Source organism: Gasterosteus aculeatus, chromosome X (genome assembly GCF_964276395.1).
Source record: "Gasterosteus aculeatus chromosome X, fGasAcu3.hap1.1, whole genome shotgun sequence".
NCBI lineage: Eukaryota > Metazoa > Chordata > Actinopteri > Perciformes > Gasterosteidae > Gasterosteus > Gasterosteus aculeatus.
The window spans coordinates 15209038-15229820 of NC_135698.1; the positions used below are offsets into that span (position 1 = coordinate 15209038).

At 47.1% G+C, this 20783-nt stretch overlaps 4 protein-coding genes across 17 annotated transcripts in view; 2 read left to right on the forward strand and 2 right to left on the reverse strand.

Annotated features, from left to right (window-relative positions):
• Window positions 1-30: 30 nt before the first annotated feature.
• On the reverse strand, window positions 31-2536 carry LOC144383703 (uncharacterized). Its single transcript, XM_078082397.1, has 3 exons — window positions 2167-2536; window positions 765-905; window positions 31-252 (listed from the first exon to the last, which is right to left on the reverse strand). Exons 1-3 carry the CDS (start codon window positions 2428-2430, stop codon window positions 40-42), a joined length of 618 nt encoding a protein of 205 aa, XP_077938523.1. The 5' UTR covers window positions 2431-2536; the 3' UTR covers window positions 31-39.
• Window positions 2537-3615: 1079 nt separating this feature from the next.
• lyve1b (lymphatic vessel endothelial hyaluronic receptor 1b) lies at window positions 3616-7509 on the forward strand. 2 transcript variants are annotated; one of them, XM_040162215.2, is made up of 7 exons: window positions 3616-3854; window positions 4037-4072; window positions 4631-4793; window positions 5226-5365; window positions 5595-5996; window positions 6293-6377; window positions 6493-7509. In XM_040162215.2, the coding sequence occupies exons 1-7, from the start codon at window positions 3836-3838 to the stop codon at window positions 6680-6682; spliced, it is 1035 nt and encodes a 344-aa protein (XP_040018149.2). In that variant the 5' UTR covers window positions 3616-3835; the 3' UTR covers window positions 6683-7509. The 2 variants fall into 2 exon arrangements, with proteins under 2 accessions (XP_040018149.2, XP_040018148.2); XM_040162214.2 differs by lacking the exon at window positions 3616-3854 and having other exon boundaries at window positions 3897-4072.
• A 761-nt stretch (window positions 7510-8270) lies between these two features.
• rlig1 (RNA 5'-phosphate and 3'-OH ligase 1) lies at window positions 8271-12335 on the forward strand. Of its 2 annotated transcripts, none has more exons than XM_040162216.2 (7): window positions 8271-8673; window positions 8993-9110; window positions 9363-9458; window positions 9710-9826; window positions 10053-10250; window positions 10437-10606; window positions 10706-12335. In XM_040162216.2, the coding sequence occupies exons 1-7, from the start codon at window positions 8587-8589 to the stop codon at window positions 10907-10909; spliced, it is 990 nt and encodes a 329-aa protein (XP_040018150.1). In that variant the 5' UTR covers window positions 8271-8586; the 3' UTR covers window positions 10910-12335. The 2 variants fall into 2 exon arrangements, with proteins under 2 accessions (XP_040018150.1, XP_040018151.1); XM_040162217.2 differs by having other exon boundaries at window positions 8443-8673; window positions 8996-9110.
• Window positions 12334-20783, reverse strand: part of cep290 (centrosomal protein 290) — a 32869-nt gene continuing 24419 nt past the window's right edge. For 6 of the 12 annotated variants that reach the window (XM_078082389.1, XM_040162199.2, XM_040162200.2 and 3 more), the window contains 17 exons: window positions 20500-20713; window positions 20150-20287; window positions 19105-19326; window positions 18235-18357; window positions 18012-18154; window positions 17756-17911; window positions 16269-16392; window positions 15326-16021; window positions 14948-15082; window positions 14399-14485; window positions 14128-14292; window positions 13923-14045; window positions 13561-13730; window positions 13336-13477; window positions 13176-13249; window positions 12822-12916; window positions 12334-12739 (listed from right to left, as the gene is read on the reverse strand). In XM_078082389.1, coding sequence (XP_077938515.1) covers window positions 12495-12739; window positions 12822-12916; window positions 13176-13249; window positions 13336-13477; window positions 13561-13730; window positions 13923-14045; window positions 14128-14292; window positions 14399-14485; window positions 14948-15082; window positions 15326-16021; window positions 16269-16392; window positions 17756-17911; window positions 18012-18154; window positions 18235-18357; window positions 19105-19326; window positions 20150-20287; window positions 20500-20713 — 3052 coding nt within the window. In that variant the 3' untranslated portion in view covers window positions 12334-12494. Of the gene's footprint in view, window positions 12740-12821; window positions 12917-13175; window positions 13250-13335; window positions 13478-13560; window positions 13731-13922; window positions 14046-14127; window positions 14293-14398; window positions 14486-14947; window positions 15083-15325; window positions 16022-16268; window positions 16427-17755; window positions 17912-18011; window positions 18155-18234; window positions 18358-19104; window positions 19327-20149; window positions 20288-20499; window positions 20714-20783 lie in introns of those variants that run through there. The other 6 variants (XM_078082391.1, XM_040162202.2, XR_005710039.2 and 3 more) reach the window with 5 other exon arrangements.

Here is a 20783-nt window from a genome sequence, read left to right on the forward strand (position 1 = left end):
AGGTGGCAAACAGTCACCGTGGCCACTTCAAAATAAGCCTCACGCCTCCACCTCTTTCTTAAGCCGCTGCAGCTCCTCGGCCAGGCGGCTCCGGTCGGCCTCCGCGGCCCCCTGGTCCCGCTGGCTCCCCAGGGCCCGAGCTTCGGCCAGGGCCCTGCTCCTCTCCGCCTCGCCTCGGGACTCCTCCGCCTCCTCGGCGGCCCGCGAGCACAACGCCGCCCTCTGCTGGCTCTGGCACAGCTTATGCTTGAGCTGATAAATATATATTATTATATATTATATATTTATATATATATATATATATTTTTATTTTTTTATTTTTTTATATAATATATATATATATATATATATATATATAGAGAGAGAGAGAGAGAGAGAAAGAGAGAGAGAGAGAGAGACCTGTCTTTGTTTCTGAATGTAACACGACCCACAAACCCCTGTGTGGTATGAAACGAAACAATGGTTCCACATGAAGCTGTTGAAGCAGGAGCGTATGTAGGATTTTATCCGCACAATTATGTCTACAATAGTGTAATAATATCAGCGAAACAAAAACAGCGTTATTTAGCTGCTGCAAATACTCAGAAACATAAAATTGCTGAAGTCTTGAGGCCCTAAGCATTGTGTCCTCCTGCACTTCTTTGTGCATTAAAACAGAAAAAGTAGCGGCGCCACTTCTTCTCCACCTGCTTCATTCTCTCAATATTTAGAATTCCCCACTTTGACTTTTATTATTATGAACTGGTGTTTTGGTTTGAATGTACCTCTTTGATCTGAGCCTGCAGCTCCTGGTTCAGGCTCCTGAGGTTCCTCATGGTCAGCTCGCTCTCCGTGCGCATCATGATGCGCTCCATGTGGATCTCATTCGATAAGTACTTGTTTTCTTTCCTCAGATCCTCGCATTCCTGAGGAAGGTTTATAACAACACTTTGCCAGCGTGAAACTCATCATTCGGACAAAGATGTTTTCACACACTTATTAAAGAAAATAATACATTTGTATTCCTAACAGCGTGTCTTTTTTATTACCATAGTAGGCTGTAGGTTATTGTTTGATCAACATTTAAACCCGTTAAACCACCTCAATTAAGCTTTATTTAGTTTACCTTTAAGTCCATTTAGCAGCTGGGGATTACAAGGCCTGGTCTCCAACTGCCATGTATTGTAATTGAAAGTTAGCGGATGAAAGTTTCCAATGTTCAAAGACAACTTAAGTGAACCTCCATTTGGTGAAGAAGATCATGTGATATATGGAGATGGACCTTGTGGTGTCCTCATCAGGCCGCAGACTCTCCACATGAAGTAGAGGCCGCACAAACCACGCGTGTTGCTGATGACAGGACGTCAGCACCTCATGTGTGAGGAGACCAGAACATGCACGCTCATGCCAGGCAGCAGAAGGGTGGATGGGAGGAAGGTGCCTAATGCCAGCGACATATGGGACAAACAGTGGGACGGGGCCATGTTGATAGATGCAGCACACGTGTTTCAGGGTGGAATGTCCCATCTGGGCAGTAACTGGACGATCTGCGTCCGTACTCACATCCAAAAGTACTTTAAAACTCAATCTGTTACATCTGGTTACCGGCTATGATCTTGTTTCTTCTCTTATTTAGATAAATGACTTGGGAGAATAGTTTCGGGATTTAAGTCGCATTGATCCAAGAATTTGTGTAATCGACTAAATTCTACTAAAACAAGACTTAAAAGGTCCAACCCTCTGAATGTTGACAGTTTTATGCATATTTAACAAAGCCAAAAAACTCTTACAACATTTTCAGGCCAAAGATAATAAATCATGGTTTATTAAACACAATCTGTTTCCTGCCTTTTCAAAACAACAAGTGATGATGTCTCCGATCCGCTGGAGCTCTTATTCTTTTGTATTGAACTAATCCAGAAATAGGAGCCTTGATTGAAACACTGTTTTCTATTGATTTGATTCCAGTTGTCCTCACATGGGGTCATAACTTCTACCACATTACAGGTCATTTAGCTGACGTTTTTAACATTGCATTTTTAACCCATGGATTTTTACAATTAGGGGTTAGGGGTCTTGCTCAGGGACACTTGAACCCGGGGCAGCCGGGGCTTGAACCACCAGTTTTGTGGTTCCCTAATGACATTGAATACCTGTACACCTGTGACACAGTCCCCCCCTCCTTACCTTCCTCTTCCTAACTAGCTCTCCCTGCAGGTGGTTGATCTGGAGGAAGGGGCCGTTGGCGCTGACGGCGCTGAGGGGCCGGACCGCCCTCACGGGCCTCCTGGTCAGTCTGGAGGGGCCCTTGACCTCCTCCGCCGTCCCGCCCCCGAGGCGCCCGACTCCGGTCACGTTGCTGCTGCTCGTGGAGAACGACCTGCGCAGGCCGCCGTCTGAGGACGCCCTCGCGGCCGTCAGGTCAGCGTGGGATTTGGCCCGGAGGGACATCTTGGTCCAAATGTCGACCTTCGGCTCGGCCGCGAGGAACCGTGTGTCGGGACGCGACGTGAACGAAAGGTCTCGGTTTCCCGTCGAGCTCACTGGGGCGGATCCTTCCAGTAATAATTGATGAGGTAACGCGATAGGTCACACCCGCAGAGCGCTCCGCGCCGGTCGCCTTTTCAGCGATAAAACCTTTATTGTCGGACTCCAATGGCCAAACTTCAGCTTAGTTCCCAAGAGGAACCGGAACGGGTGAGCTGCACTGGAAGTGAAAGACATGTTGTCTTTTGGAATTTTAAAATGATGTTAGCAGAAAAAAGGGGTTTGTAACTGGTGACCTTTCACAATGACGCTGCTAACTGTCACTCTTTCATCACAGAATTCTATCCGTCTGTCCTCGTGGAGGAATTGAGACGCTCTTCCAATGAGACCACTGAGCTTCTCCTGCAGCTCCACCCTTCATCCTTTGCAGCCCGGCCCGGGGGTCATCCATGCTGCAGCCCGGATAAGAGAGGAAGCCCCCCTATTCACACAATAGTAGTACGACACGCCGCCCCCCCCTAACTTCCTCGCTGTCAGCACGTGACAAAAGAGAAGATCGCTCGTCGTGCCGGCGGGCCTCTGTTTCTCCCCCGGTCAGATCTCCTGAGAAGCGTGCATGAAGTCCAAATAAAATAAGGTCAAATATTGATGTGATAACGCTGAGTTTGGATTTCAGTGTCAACCATCAACGTTTTGATATCCACTAAGATTGTTGCTTATTTCCGACCCAGAAAGCTTCAAAAGACTATCAAAAAAACATGGTTTGGATTTGATTAAAAGCCTACGGAACTCAATTCCCTCCCAACCGTGTTGCACAATTTAAACAAAGGGGATGTTCATTTGGTGGCTTCAGACAGAGTCTTTCCCCCCCGTTTGCTCTCTATGCTGAGCGTGTTTTTCGCGTCTTTAACGACGGCTTTAGAAGCTATCAAACAGGAATGGACCTCTTTAGCTTCGGTGACTGGTATGAATGCTGGAGTTTAACAGAAAACATGAGAGCTGCAAATGATCAGAGAGAAAAAGAGTAAAAGTGAAGAGAGAGAAAACAAGAGACAATGTGGAGGAAGTTCCCTTCCCCACGAGCTTGTGCGAACACGCTGGCTCGGCAGAAAAACATTACTTAAAAGAAAGAAGTCGATTTCTTCCTGCGTATTTGGCTGATGAGGCCACTTTGACGAAGAAGTGCGACGCACACGGCCCACCCGCGCTTTAAAGAATCTTTGAAACTAATAGCTAATAAAGCCTCCATGTGTTTGTTTTTGAACTATTTGTTGCTGTAAAGGCTGCAAATGGCAAATATCCGTGATTCTGACACCACGAGGATCAAACACGCGCAGAGTCACGGCCCCTCTGGGGGTCTCGTTATCTCATGAAGGGGCATCGAGCAGGTTTGAACCCCCTCTTCCTGTTTCCTCATCTCATTCGTCCTGAGGCCTCCCCCCTTGTCGTTGGCTTTATTTGGTCCCTCACATTCAACGGCTTCAGTCATACGTGTTCATATGTGTACATTCTATAGGAAACATGGCGGGATTTAGCTTTTGTACTCCATGCTTACTCTTGTCTTTTGCAGCCTTTCTGCTGGCGTCCGACTCCGAGCGAACCAGAGGTAAGTTGTTCTGCTGCTGATGAGGCAGCACAGCCTTTTATTCCTCGCCGTGTTGTCGCTGTGATTACGCGACGTGTGACGTGGGTGCTGTATTTCAGATCTACCATGCATGACCTTTTATGCAGAACGGAATATTTCCTATGGCTCAAACTTCTTATCTGCTTTTCTTGTGACGGTCAAAATTCATAGTTTAGTCACAGTCTGCAAAAAAGTTTCCAGAACGCATGAAAAAAAAAGTGAAGGCATCGGATAATATGAATTTGGTTAAATAACTGCTAGTAATTACATTATTTGGTTCTATCATCATTGTTTAACCAGGGGAATGTGGAATATAGGCACCGATATTATGGATTATTAACTTTACATCAATATGTACTGTAAACGTATTAGTAAATATTACTGTAAAGTGTGAAATGACTCAACACAAATCATGGTGCACATATCCACTGTGCAGACAAGCCTCATTCCAGGAGTGATATTGTTTTTGTTGGTAACAGAACTCTTGATACTTTCCATGTTGCTGCATACATGCTAAATATGTTCTAAAAATGTCCGTAGTGCCACGAAGTCACCGAGTGGCCGGAGTCTTCCTGCTCATCGAAGGAGGGGAATACACCTTCGACTCCGGCGCGGCCGAAGCGGCATGTCGTATTCTGAACGTAGCCATAGCAACCAGAGCCCAGGTGGAGCGGGCCCAGCGGCGCGGGCTGGAGATGTGCAAGTAGGCTTACATGCAGCGCTGCATGCTCCGCCCTCTAAATAACTTCAAGTTCCCTCCCTTTTCAGCTACATTCATGGTACTCGAGTGGTACACTCTTTTTTTGCAATAGGAAAAAATGTACCAAAATACCTGAAGGCCTTAACTAACCACTGAAGCACAAAACAAAAACGCTAAATACTCAGCAGTGAATATCGACCTGAGAAGTAATCTACTTATTTAATTAGATCAGCCTGCACCTGGCCCCTCCGTTACCCACAATGCAACTTGACAACAATCCATTTGGACATTTGGGTTTGCCAAGCCTAAAGCCGCTGTGCCATCACAACACAAACATCTAATCATTTCACATCTATTCCAACTCAATTGTAACTTTTTTCGTACATTTTCAGCTTCCAGTTGAATCAATCAACGCTTTATTTCCTCTGTTAACAGATTCGGCTGGATAGCTGAACAGATCGCAGTCGTCCCGCGCCTTACAGCTGACAAAAATTGCGGGCAGGGCGCCACTGGTGTGGTGAAGTGGAGAGCAAAGCTGGATCAGAAGTTTGGTGTGTTCTGCTTCAATGCCTCAGGTACCGTTGATAAACCCAACTGCATCCTGGGAACGCCGCAAAGAGACATGTTGTATCCACCGTAGGAGCAGCCAAGAAGAAACCGTTGCTGTGTTTTGCTCGCCCATGTTTTGGTTATGTTGTTTTCTTTGTGTGTCTCTTGTGATAATTGTTGGCTGTTTTGCTGGGGTACAAATTGCTCTTTTGGAGAAATAGAAAGAGTTCAAAGTCTGTTCCTCCCCACTTGCAGATTTTGTGGAAACACCAAACGGTTCAACAGCCGGTGCAGAAAGCTCGCCTCTCCCCACCACAGTGCCCCCGAGGCCAGAACCCGGTGGACCTTCACGCGCGTCAGCCACCAAGCCGCCTCCTTCAATGGCGCCAACAAGCACAAACGCTCCCGAGCGGACAGCTTTCCCTCCAGCCATCACTCCCCTCGTCGGGACGACACATTCCACGAGGATTTCCACCACCTACCCCCCCCCGAAGCCTTCCTCCACTCATGTTCCTACGTCTCTTTCTCCACTTAGAACCTCCAAACCCTCGGCCATCGCCTTGACCTTTCTTCCTTCTGCTCGGGCCTTCAGCTTCTCTCTTTCCGCCGAGTCAGCGACGCCACAGCCAACGAGCTCGGCGACTCCTTCCTCGGGAAGTACGTTGTGTCTGTGTGTAGAAATTGTTCAAATAGTTTTTATCAAAATATATAAAACACAAATTGTCATTTTATGTTAAAGACACAAAATAATCTAACATAAAACACAGATTTTTATATTCGCTAAAAAATTACCATTATTTGTGTCAAATACTCAATTAAAAAAAATAATAAAGCAGAAAAAAAAATCCATGTAAACATTTACAAGGTAACTAGTGTTGTAATTATGGGATGTAATACATTTTATTACATTTTGTTTGTGAATTCAGCTTGGTTCTTTCCATCTATTTCACCAGACACTGTAGCCACAGCACTCATTGTCCTCGGCAGCATCGTCGCCGTCGCCATAGTAGCCGTCCTCCTGGTGAGGTACTACAAGCTGTGAGTCCTGCACGCCTCTAGACGAAGAACACAGGCCGAGCGGAGATGATTCCACCCAGGAGGAGAGAACGTGTGTTTCCAACGTGCACTTCTTTTCTCTCTGCTTCCGGACCAGGAACGTGTTCACGTATTGGCCCCGGGGGCCACAGAGGGACGACACAGAGACGGAGATGTGGAAGCACGGCGACGGCGAGACGGACCTGTACAGTGGACACGAAGGCGAAGAAGAGGAATCAGACAGGAAGTACTCCAGCGACATCACTCTGTGCGTGAATCCAGACTTCAGAACAAACACCTCACAGTAGCTTCACCATGTTTGAAACTTTTTTACATGCTTTGATTGGTGTCCTTTGTTTTCTATGAAGATATAAATAGTTAGTTAGGGTTAAATAGAGAAGAGCAGAGACAAATACCAAGTGTTTCTTTACTGCTACAGAATATTATCTAAATGTAAAGTAATGGATTAAGCCAAACAGCAGTAATGAAGTTAAAACTATGCTTTTATTAGCTTTAACATTACCGTTATGAACCTATTAATGAATAAATAATTACAATTAGAATCTATATTTTTTCTGCATAATGACTAATTTTATGTTTTTTTATTTGGTACATAAGTACATAATTGATGCCAATATTTTTACTTTAACTTTAGTATAAAAACTGCAAGCTGGACTTTAGTACTTCCACACTTACAAAGTAAGTTAGCTTTGTCCACGACTACTGCTAGTTATAGTCTCTCATTGAATTGGTGTGAAATAAATAAATTCAGGTGCAAACCCTCAATGGGTCTGTGAAAGGTGAATAAATAAGAAAGAAGTGTTTAGCTTTTCTTTTCATTTTACCAGATAGGGAAGTATAATAAGACTTACTGTCCTAAAGATGAATTGAAATACAACTTAAACACAACCAACAAGGGAAATGGGTCTATACTTGATTTTTGCTTTGAAAATGAGCTTCCAACAATATCCTTTCACTAACCCCAAGTAGTTAATACACAGACACATAGTGCTTTATTCTCACTCAAGGCAGAGAGCATGGTTCCAAACTCTTACACCAGTCTGTCCCAAAAATACAAATATCAAAAATGTAAGTATTTTGTGTGAAATAAAACAAAATCGTGAATTTGCAGTCATTCGGACAGATTTGACACTGACTGTCCCAGCTGACTTGTAGCTGATTGGATTTTCAACTGCGACCAAGCCAGCGTCCACTTTGAAGAACACAGTCAAGCGAACCCGCACGTTATTTCGCAGTACGCGTATATACAAGGCAATAATAAATAGTTACATAGCAATTCCACTCCAGGCTGAGAGTAGACAACCTCAAGGTGTCACTCACTGATTACCAGGACATTCTGATGTAGCATTTCAAAATGAAAGCCTGTCATTATGTAACTATACACCATTTCCTTTCAAATCGTATCTGAAATTCAACAGAAGTTGGTTCATGAATTAGATTTTGAAGGGCCTTAAGTTTAAAATGATAGATATATAGATTTTTTATAAATATATTTGAATGAGTATTTACACAATTGACATTACATTAGTAAACAATAGTTTGCATGCAGTAATTGTTATTTTGTGTTGAAAGTTATAATTTATAGACTGTATATCCTACATTTGATCCATTTCACTGTTTTGTAAAATGTATTATCACATTTATATATGATTTTAAGACTTATTGAATGAGTTTGAAACGTTCAGTGGAAGTGCTCTTATTTTGAAGTCAGTTCTTACACTAGGATATACAGTGTAAGTATGTAAAGTGGAGGCTGGCTTGACCGCAGTGATTTACTGTAGCGACCAGCTTCAGTGTTTAAACCTAAATGAAGTGATACAATCACACTGTCTTAAGGAAATGGCAACCAAAGAAATACATGCTTTTTAAACGAGGTGTCTGAATAAGACTTCAACGGTTGGTAAATAGATTGACCACTACATTACAGACAGAAGTATTCAGTTCATACTGTTTTAGTCATCAGGCCATTCCCATGGCCACACCGAATAGTGGCGCTAATGAACAAACGGCTTATTTGCTAATCTGTGAGAAAGAGAAATGAAGAAGAAGCACGTCACGTGACCAGAAATCAATACGCTAGCAGCGATGCCGCTCCGATGCTAACAACACACCGCAGCGGGCGGAATCCTTGCTGCTCTCGGCGATAAACGTAAACTTGACCGGTTTGGTTCCCGTCGATAATTCACTCAAAATGCGCCTGGGCTCCGTTCAGCAGAAGATACCGTGCGTCTTCGTGACGGAAGTGAAGCAGGAACCGTCCAGGAAGCGAGACTGTCAGGTGAGGGACTTGTGAACAGTGCGACCCCGACCATGATGCTAACGTTAAGCTAACGTTACAGCTGTGCGAAGACACTACGCAACATCTGTGTGTCTCTGACCTCTTTCTGTCTGGCATCTGCCTGTCTCTGATATGTGTGTCTGTGGCATCTGTGTGTCTCTGATATGTGTGTCTGTGGCATCTGTGTGTCTCTGATATGGGTGTCTGTGGCAGCTGTGTGTCTCTCTGATCTGTGGCATCTTTCTGGTTTTGGCGTCTGTGGCGTCTTTCTGTCAGTCTCTGATATGGGTGTCTGTGGCATCTGTGTGTCCCTCTCCAGCAGTTCCAGGTGGTGGCCACAGAGAGCGTGAGCCCGGTCGCTGTGGTGGCCCAGGTGCATCATGCAGTAGCCACAGAAAAACTCGATGGAACTTGCTGTTATGTTTCTGTTTATAAAGGTGAGACATCTCTCAGGAGGACACGTGCCACGCACAGCTCTCACTGCAGGGGTCTGAACTTTCAATATGCAAAGATTTATCCTGTAAAAATACATTATTTTACACAAGATACATGCATTTTCTTCAGATTTGTGTTTGTTTTATATATATATATATAAATAAAACAAACATTCAGCTAATTCTAGACAAACGATACGGTTTGTATTTAATTCATTTTCAGACTGACAGGATGTTTTTGTTTTTTTCCTGCAGGGCGACCTCACCTGTGGGCTCGACTCGACAGGAAACCCAACAAACAAGCCGACAAGAGGTTCAAAAAGCATCAGCGTTCTCATCATAGTTGTAAAGGTGCTTCAGCTTCAATTAACACACCGCATGTTTCACGAGGATCAGCATCAGCTCACACTACCAAGCCGGTATTCAACACAATAATCTAAACGTATGAAATATTCTCCACAAACTCACACCACTTCAACATAAACTCACGTTAGTTAAAACAAGTCTTAATGATTGTCGGTAATGCATGTTTGAGTCTCGATGTGTGTGCAGTGTGCACGTACACGCTGCCCTTTATCTTCATCATTTGAATTTGTTTGCAGGCTTCCTGTGGAGCGTGGAGGAGGACTTTAAGCCGGTGCCGGAGACGTGGGTCCCGGCCCTCGGAGTGAAACACCACAGCGGGCAGCCGGTGCCCGATGAACACGGACACATTCCAGGTTAAAGCAATAAAACCTCAGTTCAATGAACGAAGATGGCCTTTGAACTCACAAATTGCTTTTACTGCAAGTCGCTCACTCCAGAACACGTTAGTTTACCGCAAGGGGATCATTCTAATGTTTTAGTACTTTAAATTCATTCGAGAGTTAGTTATTAGTTCATTTAATTGTTAGCGGAAATGCAATTGTTTTGACCCGTCCTTTTGGGCCCCTTGTGGTGGCTCAGGCTGGGTTCCGGTGGAGAAGGACAACAAACAGTACTGCTGGCACGCCTCCGTGCTGGACCCCGACCTCCGGGCGGCCCTCGTCCTCCGGCCCAGCGCCGAAGACGGAGACGCGCTGGAAGTCGTGCCGCTCCCATTGGCCGACCTCCTGGAACGGACTCTGGAGCTCATTGGAACCAACGTCAATGGAAACCCGTATGGTAAAGTGTGCACGTGGTGCCCTTCACATACGTTCTCTTCTGTTGATGTGGGGGGGGGGGGGGGGGGGAGAGGATATGAAAACGTCATGCTAATGTCATCAAAGTCAGACTAGAGTTTGCTTTTAAATCCCACAGAAAACCCATTGAATAGTATGAATGAGTTCACTTTCACTTACAATGTCTCAGGTCTGGGGAGCAAGAAGACGCCTGTCCACCTTCTGGTGTCCCACGGGGCCCTACGGATCAGAGACCCCCCCCCGGTGGACTTCCAGCAGCTGTGCTCCTGGTTCCGGGAGAGTCCAGAGGGCCGAGTGGAGGGCATCGTCTGGCACTGCCACGACGGCACGCTCTTTAAGGTCCGACCCGTGTTTAACCCGTTAGACTGACCATGTGACTTCAGTCAAGTCCCTGAGGGGGACAACGAATGTCTTCTAAACGGCCCGTCTTGTCTCCAGGTCCATCGTCACCACCTGGGACTGAGATGGCCGGAGGGGGATCCCTCGCTGGGCGAGCGGGCGGTGGTGGTCGCCGTCGGGTCGGGGGACAACGTCTTCAGGTCGGGCGGCGGCGTCGTCGTCAGGAAAGACTCGTTCGCCTTGTTCTCGGCGCTGAGCGGACGCCGGTTCAGTCGACTGATGGACATCACATTCACTTTGTGAACAGAGCGAGACACGTTTCTGTTGTCTCTGGAGCAGCCGCCGATCACCAGGAAGCATTCGGCACGGTTACGCTAATTCTTCCATTTGACGTTTGCTTTGCAGAAATGTTTACAGCTTTAATTCCAAAGGAAGGAAAAGGATAACGAGCCGACGGGACACGTTGAAGCTGCATCAATATTCTGTATGTTACAGCTCTATGTGAACAAAGTTGTGGAGGAAAATACAGGACAAGTCCGCGATGAAAAGCAGCAGCAGTGGCGATACACCATAAAGTCTATGATAAATAAATAAACCAATAAATAAATAGACGTGACTCTCTAGGTCGTCTTCAACAAAACACGTCACTCCGCCTGTTCTGGAGGTGAATTGCTCTGCAACACACGCATGCGCCGGCCTTCAGTCTCGACACCATGGCTAATCGACAGTTCTCGGCGGCAGACGGTACAAACCGCTTTCTTTGCGTCGTCGGTAACTGCTTCCACCCGTGGCCTTTTGGCTTCCCAGTCCGTTTTGTAATTGCACAATCTTTTTTTCTTTGCAGCGCCAGCCTCACTGCTCATTTTAATGCGTAGGACGGCTCTCACCTCCCATGCTCCGCTCTGGCCACCCGGCACCCGCGCACACAACCGGGAGTTTTTCGCGCGTCATCGACTTAGGAGGCTGTGTATTGTGTGCGGCACAATACAAATGCGACCACGTACCATTTTAACCAGCACATTCTCAAAAAAGGGCTGTTCTTGTCTTTACTAAAATCAAAGTTAGGCCAATCAAAGGGAAGGGTGCTCTTACAAATCACAAGGGAGTGGGGACCCGTAACTTATGACCACTGTTTTTCCTGTTTCCTGTTTCATTTAGCAGACGCTTTTATCCAAAGCGACTTACATTACACTTTAAACCCATGGCTTTTTCACATTTTTGCCCGGGGAGCAATTAGGGGTTAAGTGTCTTGCTCAGGGACCCTTCAACATGGAACATGGGGCAGCCTGGAATCGAACCACCAACCTTGTGCTTTCCAGCACACCTTCTCTAACCTTCTCTAACCCCTGAATCGTCTTTCATACAATACATTCATTACAAATGTAACTAAGTTAAACTTATGTTTAAACTACACCTGATGAAGCTCAGTCTCTCCAGTCGGGTTGCAGGACCAGCGCAGCTTCCGCAGCAGACTCGCTGTGTGCTCTGCACGTTTTTAATCAGGGACGTAGCATTTGAGGGGCAGGGGGGGGGCTAGTAATTAAACTGTTCACTTTTGGTAAATGTATTGTTTTGAGAAGCTTGTGTGGACATAATGGCGGGTTGATTTTTAATTTTTTGGTTCATCAAAGTTAGGGGGGCAGCTGGGGGGGGCAGGGCTCTAGAGTGGGGGGGCAGCTGCCCCCCTGTAGATCCGCCCCTGATGTGAAGAATAAATGTACATATCGTATGAGGCCATTCAGACGTCTGCTTTATTGACACACTTAAACATTAATGTGCTACACAGTCACCAAAGAAATTAGCTGCCTGGTTCTTCACCGTGGTCCTGAAGAGGAGACATTCTTCACAGGGGGGGGCGGGGGCGCATTTAAAGGCACAGTGACCCGTGTTAACCCACGGACACGTCGGGCAGCTCGGCGTCTACGCCAAACCGGTCGCACACCTTCTTCAGCTGCTCCTCCAGCAGGATGTTCTTCTTCACCTCCAAGTTGTAGTTATACTTCAGATCTTCGATCTCCTCGAAAAACGTCGGGTCGAAGTTCTCTAGTTCCTTCTTCAGCTTTTTCACCTCGCCTTGGACTTTGGTCTTCTCCGCTTCGGCGGCGTGCAGAGCGCGTCTGAGCTTGGCGTGGTCTGGGGAGGGAGGGGCAGACGGGTCAGAACAGAAAACATGGCGCCGCTCTCTGAACATCTCACCCGGACGTCCGCAGGTCACCTGGGGTCGAGGACGTGTCCCCGTACCGCTCGCTGTACTCGTCCAGCCTTCGTTTCAGCTCAGCGTTCTCCTCCACCAGGTCAGAGGTCATCCACCTCACAAACACATGATTCCCACAATAAACTGCACAGTCGACACTGACTTTATGACACACCAATTTCAGAATAGAACAATTTTTTATACATTTTCTATAGTGTGACTTTCTATGACTGACACTATATTAAGACCATTCTATAACTTTTCCTCTCATAACCTCTTTATGCACTTTGTCCTCCATACTATGACCTTTTTGTGACATACTGTACTGTGACTTTTCAGCATCCACATTCAGTAGTTCTTACACACTGGACGAACCTCGTGGCCTGCAGCTCCTTGGTGACCCCCCCGCCGGCCCCCGCAGTGGTTGGGAAACCCCTCAACGTGTCAACCTATCAAATCAGAAACATTCTTTTAAACTAATTCCCTCGACCCTTTCCTAAACACGTTGAATACCTTTCGTCAGGAGCAAACGTACCTGATCCTGCAGCTCCCCGATGGTTCTCCGTGCCGTCTCCTGGCTCTGCTTCATCTCCTTCAGCTGGAGTGTGAGTTCAGACAGACTCCTGGTCTTCTGGGAGAGCTCCTTCTCCAGCTCCTTCATCTTGGTCTCGAACATCCTGCGGACGGGAAAAAAATGCCACGGTTTACACTCGGCAGGCCGAAGTCTCCCAGAACGCTTGGGCGAAGTCAGCCTGCTGACCTGGTCACCACGGAGGCCTTGTGGGCCTTACTGCCCGCCCCCTGCGCGATGGCTCCGGATAGAGCCGCCTGCAGCCTCTGCTTGGCCTCCTCCAGCTCGGCCTCCAGCTTCTCGTTGGTCGCTTCCAGACTCGCCTTGGTCTCTCGCAGCCTCTGGGCCGCTTCCATTTCCTGTGACCAGATGACGTGTATTCAGAGGGGGGGGGGGGGGTTATTGCAAATGGTCCTTAAAAGTCCTTTTAAAAACAATGACTCTCATAAAATCAGGAATACTCTTCCATCACTGTGTGACTGACAGTTTGTAAGACACCTCGTTTCATTCTTTTAACCTGACTAAATAGGAGAGTAAACGTGAGCTGTCACCCTTTTGATGTCCCTGCGCAGACGTTCGCTCTCCATCACTATCTTCTCCAGTCCTTTTGTTTTAGATTCAAGTTTGGAACTCAGCTCGGCCTCACTTTGACTCTTCAGCTTCTCGTAGTCAGCCTGCAAAAGAAAACAGCCTCACATTAGAACCGAGCCGACGAGCTCCATCCCGCTGAATGTTTTATGACGCGACGGCAACGACCTTCAGCTTTTCCCTTTCCAGCTCCAAGGCAGCGACTTTGTCTTGACCTGCAGCAGCGCCGGACTTCCTCAGTGCGTCGTTTTCCCTCTGCACCCTCTCCACCACCTTCTTCATCAACCCGACCGTCTTCTCCAGTTCAGCTACCGTTTTCCCGCTGTGACCGGCCTGAGGAGCAACATGCTGCAAATCAGGAAGAGACGAGCACGAGGAGGAGCGCACCTTTGTTTCTCGTCCTTGTTAGGACATAGAAAGAACAGGAGACTTGACATACTCTGCTTATATGTGAGAGCTTTTTCTCCACGTCCGCTTTGTCCTGCTTCAGCGCGCTGCACATCTCCTTCAGGTCTGCTACTTGATTCTGGGGGACAGGGAAGTTCGAATCATACAAAAACACGTCCTCTAACTTCAACAACTACCTTCCATGCTCCATTATTTGTAAAGTTAATACACTGAAATAAAGTGATATGACTCTGAATGAAGTCTCTTATTTAGTGAAATATACAGATATTTTGGGAGGTTTACTTTTGGATTAAAAGATTAATACCACTCTTATTTTTAAATTTGAAATAGAAAGTTTCAGCCTGATGCTGAACAATAAAAACAACAGGTAGCTGTGCGATGACGAAAAGTAAAATATATAATAAATATAGTAATAAATATTCTTTTGTTTTTTATGTGGACCAAAACCTACAACTAAGTGCTGATATGGGGGAAGCCACTTGATCCGAAGCTAAGCTAAGCTAATGACTTCGTATTCACTCAACAGATATGAGAGTGATGTCGATCCGCTCATCTACTTCCTGCTTGAGGCCACGCCTACCTTCAGTCTGGGTAAGTCTTTGTCGGCCTGCCCCAGCTGGAAGCGAAGCTCCAGGTTCTCCGAGGCCAGTTTGAGGTTTTCCTTCTGCAGGTCCTGATCTCTCTGGGAGGGGGTGCCGGTGCCGCGTCCTGAAGTCTGCGGGGAGTAAAAGACGTCCAGTCAACCTGGCGAATTCATAAAAACACCACGACGTGCATTACAGTGCTCTGCCTAGATAGGACATTGAGATGCTAGGACATAGGACATCTAGATGGGACATCTTTGGTCCATCCCAGGCAGTCAAACACCAGCACACTAACGAGCCACTTAGTCTAAAATGTCTACAGCGCTATGACAACACTCCCCCCTCAGCCGGGTGTCTAGACGAGCCTCGAGTACCTTCAGATACCTAACCGATCGGCTCTCTGCTCTTCCAGGGCGAGCGTCCCCTTTTCTACCCATAAACCTCTCTCGGGGTTCGCTCAGGACGGAGCCGGTGTCCACATCTGGTTCTGCGGAGCGGCAGTGCTCTGGATTAGCGTCCTGCATCACCTCCCTGGCAGCCTCCACCCCCTCATCGTTCAGCTCGGCCTGCTCTGGCTTTTCGCCGGCGGTTCCTGCGGGATCGTCGCGTTCACCGGCACCCTGCGGGTACGTGGCTGTGGACGCGGGCTCAGGGGAGGACGCCTCCGATCCTGGTGCCCCCGAAGGATCGCCGGCTCTGGACTCGCCTCCTTCTGCGCTCCTTGTTTCTTGGTCTTTGTCGTTGTCGTCAGCGGCCTCCCCTTCGGAAGCAAAGCAGAGTTCTTGTGCACTTCCTGAGACCTCTTCGTCCTCTCCAACGTGACTGGTGTCACCGCTTCCTGCGACGTGAGGACCCAATTGTTCTCGCTGGGGGCGGACCTCCTCTGCCCCACCAGGGCTCAGCTGGGTCACCGGCCCTTCGTCAGCAGAGTCTTCATCGCCTTCAGGGACTACAGGCCGGCGGTAGGAGTCGGCAGAGGGGGGCGCTGCATTCCTTTTGCGTGACCCATCGGCAACATCAAAAGTGAGAGAGTCAGTCCCTCGGGCAGCCCGAGAGGAGAAGCTTTGGGCCTTTCTCAGGCAATCAATCAGATTCAATTCAGTGAAGGAGAAGAAAGAAAGGAAATAAAGGATGATGAATGGAGAGACACACGGATCGGTGCTCCCTGGTTATAGAACAAGATCTAGTGTGGAGTGCTTCTGCACAGACACCACTGCAACGCGCAGGGATGGAAATAAAGAGTTTTCATTATGGATGAGCATTTGAATCATCAAATTGAGTGATTGATTGAGTCGGTAGTGCGTGAGGAGGACTCACAGAGGGTCTCGATGGGGCCTCTCTGGGTATCTGCATCTCTACGGAGTGAAGTCGCTCTTCCAAATAGCGGTTCCTCAGGGTCAGATTCTCCATGGCGTCGTCTCGGGGTAAAGCCTGCTGCTCTCTGCAAGTTCAAGTGTACCTGCTTTAAACACAGCCTCGATGAGGCAGACAGGTAGTAGCATTTACATTTAGTAAAATATTAGAGATGCAGCGACTAGTTTTCTAGCCCGAATCTCATTTCATCTCTATTACTGAATAAATGATTTGATCAAAAGTATCTTGTATTATTCTAAGTTGTTAACGATAATAACACCAAAGTATTTAATAAAACATTTAACAGAAATATTAAAGTTGCTAGAGGTGTGGATGGGTAACTACTCTAAATGAATCTAATAGTTTGAGATCTGTCATGTCACACTAAGACACTTTTCTTTATGTAATTGTCACCCAGTGTGTGTGTGTGTGTTTCACAACGTTCATCTCATAGAACGTCGTTTGAATGGTAATTTGCCCCAAAAGTGAATACGGTTTTTTATCCTCTCATATACTGCTGTCAGTGTTGGCCTTAAACAATCGAAGCCTCACCCGCTCCCCATCACCGGTCCTGGGAACGGACACGCCTGTTATTATTTTTCTCATGCCATTATCTCGGGGAACACGAGGACAGAACGTTGGAGGCAGAGCTCAAATATTTCCCTTTTTTTATCCCGTTTCGTCTGTCACGATTTGGGAGGATTCAGAACCGAGCAGAGTGTGCAACTCATCAAGATAATCCCGGATTTGACATAAGTAATCAAGCGTAATTTTGTTCTCTCGTGGTAACGGGTTGGCCATCTTGTGATCTGGAGATGAAAGCATCATTTTCTTTTTTAATATGCGAGCCAAAATACTTCATTTATGAATATCATTGTGCAATTCCTCAGTCCACAAAATGATCATGTGTGTCCAGTTAGAGAAGATAAACCAAAATATTGCATGATGTTTACACACAGCACTTGTTGGAGTGATATCAGGTCACTTGGCCTCAGGCCTGTAATTAGTTACAGCACACAGCTTTTGAAAACACACTTGTTTGTGTGCTGAAACAGATTAACAATCATTACATTTTAACCGTCTCTCTCGGGATCCGGTGCCGAGGCGTGGAGATTTACAAACATAAAACCAAGATTCTTGTGTAGAAAACGCAAGTTGAAATTTAATTCCGATTCTTTTGGTGCGAGATGTCCTGCATGAATAAAATCAAACTGCTGAGCTCTATTGCACATGAATGTGTTTTACAAGTGCTAAAAATTTTAAATTCTGACTTCATGGGGGGAAAACAAGCTTTAAACACACAACAATGTGCAGTGCCAGTGCCCATTGACTTGAACGAGAAGGTGGGTTCACACTTTTGACTGGTTCAACAAAAAAGATCCACTTAGAATGTGTCAAGAAGCCCTGATTGTAGTGTGTTGTTTTGGAATATGTTAAAGATAGCAGCATACTTTATGGTGAGGATCTGTGTCTCCAGGGCAGAGTTCTTCCTCCTCAGCTCTTCTGACTCCATCTCCATCTCGGCGGATCGCGCTCCCACCACCTGGTCGGCGGTCACACCTCGACCCCTCAGCTTCTTCTGCAGGGAACTCTTCTCTTGTTCCAGTCTGTGTGCACAGTGGAACGGCGTATGCATCTATATATATATATATATATGTATATATATAGAAATAAATGATATACACACGGACCACACGGACCACTGACCTGGCGTAGAGCTCTTTCAGAGTGCCGAGCTGTTTGGACACGGACTCATTCTCTCGTTCCTTCTCCTTCAGTGAAGTTCTCATCTTCTCCAGCTTGGCCTGCCATTTCTTCCCCTCCTCCCAACGCACCATTTGACCTTTGGACTGTCAGACAAACGAGTCGTACATCAAGTGACACGGCGATCCAGACGACAACGTTGGGACGACAGAAACGACGCTCGCACCTTTTCATGATCATCCTTCACGTGCGTCATCTCTCCTCTTTTCTCCAAGTCAGCCTCCAGGCGCCGGACCTTCTTCTGCAGATTCTCGATGGTTGACCCCTTCCCATCTGGTTCTGCCGGATTCTAAACAAGAAAAAGGGAAAGGATTCTTCACAGTGCCGGCAAACCATCCCCGTATCATTCAGGGTCCCAAACAATAGTCACGTTGAAGATATAAAAGAGGGAGAAGCTGACAAAGTCCTGAGTAAAATGAAATATACATTCTAACCGCTCAGGCTACCTTCAAAGAACCAAATAATAAGAAAAATATCCTAAACCCATGTCTATCGACGATATTACTGGGACAAATAAGAATGAATGTATATGATAGCGCCTGTATCTTTGATTAGAGTGGAGTAGAAGGACACGCCTAACATCACCAGCTAACTTCCTCCAACAACAGTGCTTCCATTTCAGGAAGTTATTATGAACTGACTAACTCACGGTTGCATACTTCGGAATCCCTGAACCTTTGCGTTACCTGATCCCCATCCTGAGAATAGATAAGATCTGTCCCGAACATGTCCTCCACAGCTGAGATAAGGTAGGATTTTGGACTTTGGCGTTTCTGTCCAAAGGGTTGTAACAAACAAGATTAGCTCAATAATTAAATTCTGAAATGCACCGGAGGAGTTCATCTTCAATCTTAAAAGAATGTGAGATTCAAGTCTCGACGTACTCATCATAATTTATTATAATTGAATTGTGCAAATGTCCCGTCCACGTGATGGGATGCTGATAGCCGTCATGTGGCTGTGGTTGCATTCATCATGTGAGGACGGGCCGGACGCTCCCTTATCAACCCTTGGATTGACCCTCGTGGATGCTGACCTGAAGGGTGCTGCTGAGCCTCTTCACTTGCTGCTTGAGCTCCTGCACCTCCTGCTCCTTCTCCTCCTTCTCCGCCTGCAGGCGTCGCTGGGTTTTCAGACTCTTTTGGAGGTCCTGGTTCAGGCCGTCCACCTCCTCTTTCAGGCTTTTCTCCCGACATCTGGCTGCTTTGGCGAACTCCTTCGCAGCTTGAAGTTCCTCATTAACTTCCTGTACTTGCACCTTTGTCAGGAGGAGAGGTGTTACAATGCAGAGGATAGATATGTAGATACCCTCAAAGACGGGATGCTGCACTAAGTGAATGCACATTTATGAATCATTGCATCCTTTAACACCGCAGGTAAAGAAAAGTTCACTCTCTGCAGACACTGCAGCCTGATTCAGTGCGCACGACGGACAGGATGCTGAAGCAGGTGGTACGGGAAAAGGGAGCCGTCCCCGGTTTTAGAGGGGACGATGAAATATGGTTTCAAGGGGGCGGTCTGATGGATGGCGGAAAATCAATCACTCAGAAGACAGGAACCCGAGGTTCACGGCCTGCCATGCACAACTCATCGCAAAAGGATGTGGAGGAATGCCAGTAATGTGTTTTTCTTGTAATCCGGGCGCTGTCCCGGTGGTTTGGCTGTTCGCTCTATTAGTCCGGCAGTGGGAGGAGAGCGGAGGGCACGGGAGGAGGGCTGGGAGCAGATGTGAGCGGGTGGAGGATTCCTAACGCAAGCAAGGCACCAGGGGAAGCATCGACAAACGTATTGGTTGATTTTGTTATTTCTTTGCCTTTGTGAGGCCCGACAAATTAGTTTAGTCCAACTCAGTGTAAATGTAAATTGATTAAGAGCCCACGAGTTATTTACAAATGTATTCATTTATCAACAGCGTCACCTTACGCCAAAGTAGCTATATATTTAGATGAATTGGTAAAAACCGAGCCATTTACCAGCTCAACACGTGTTCATAAATGTCAGCATTGAAATACAACATGCCTGAAAAAGAAACATTTCATCATGATAAATGGAAGAGGGGGGGGGGGGGGGGGGGGTCCAACCTTTAGCTCTTTGGTGTGTCTGTCAACCAACATCTGCACATTGAGGCTCTCCTCCCTCTGCGCGGCGCCGGCTACGACTTGTTGCTCGGCGGCGGCCGTCATCTCGGCCCGCAGCTGCAGCAGAGCCTTACTGAGAGCCTGTAGACGCAGACAAAGAAGCCGGCGATGATGGATGGGACCGCGCCAGTGGTCAGTGAACGCATGGTCATCCATCTGGGTAGAAACTTGACCAACTACATTTACAAAAATTACAGAACTGGCCTCCTTCTCCACAACTCAACGTGACCGAGCCAGGCAACGGCAACGGACCAGAAAACGGTACAAGTGAGTGCATGAGGTCAAAGAGCCACCTTGAGCTGCTTCTCCTTCTGGCTGAGCTGAGCTTTCAGCCGCTCCACCAGGTTCCTCATGGTGTTGCTCGGGGAGCGGACGTTGGCCTCCTTCTGGGCCGCCAGCTCCGCGCGCAGGTAGTTCACCTCCTTCTCCACGTGGGCCATCTGGCTCGCCTGATCCTCAGTCTGACCAGTCAGAGCTTTCACCTGGGCGGCGTGCTCCTCCTCCAGCCTGCAACAGACCCCCGGGGTAAGCTTGTTTCTTAAGGGACACATTTTCTCAACTTGTTGCATTTGAAATA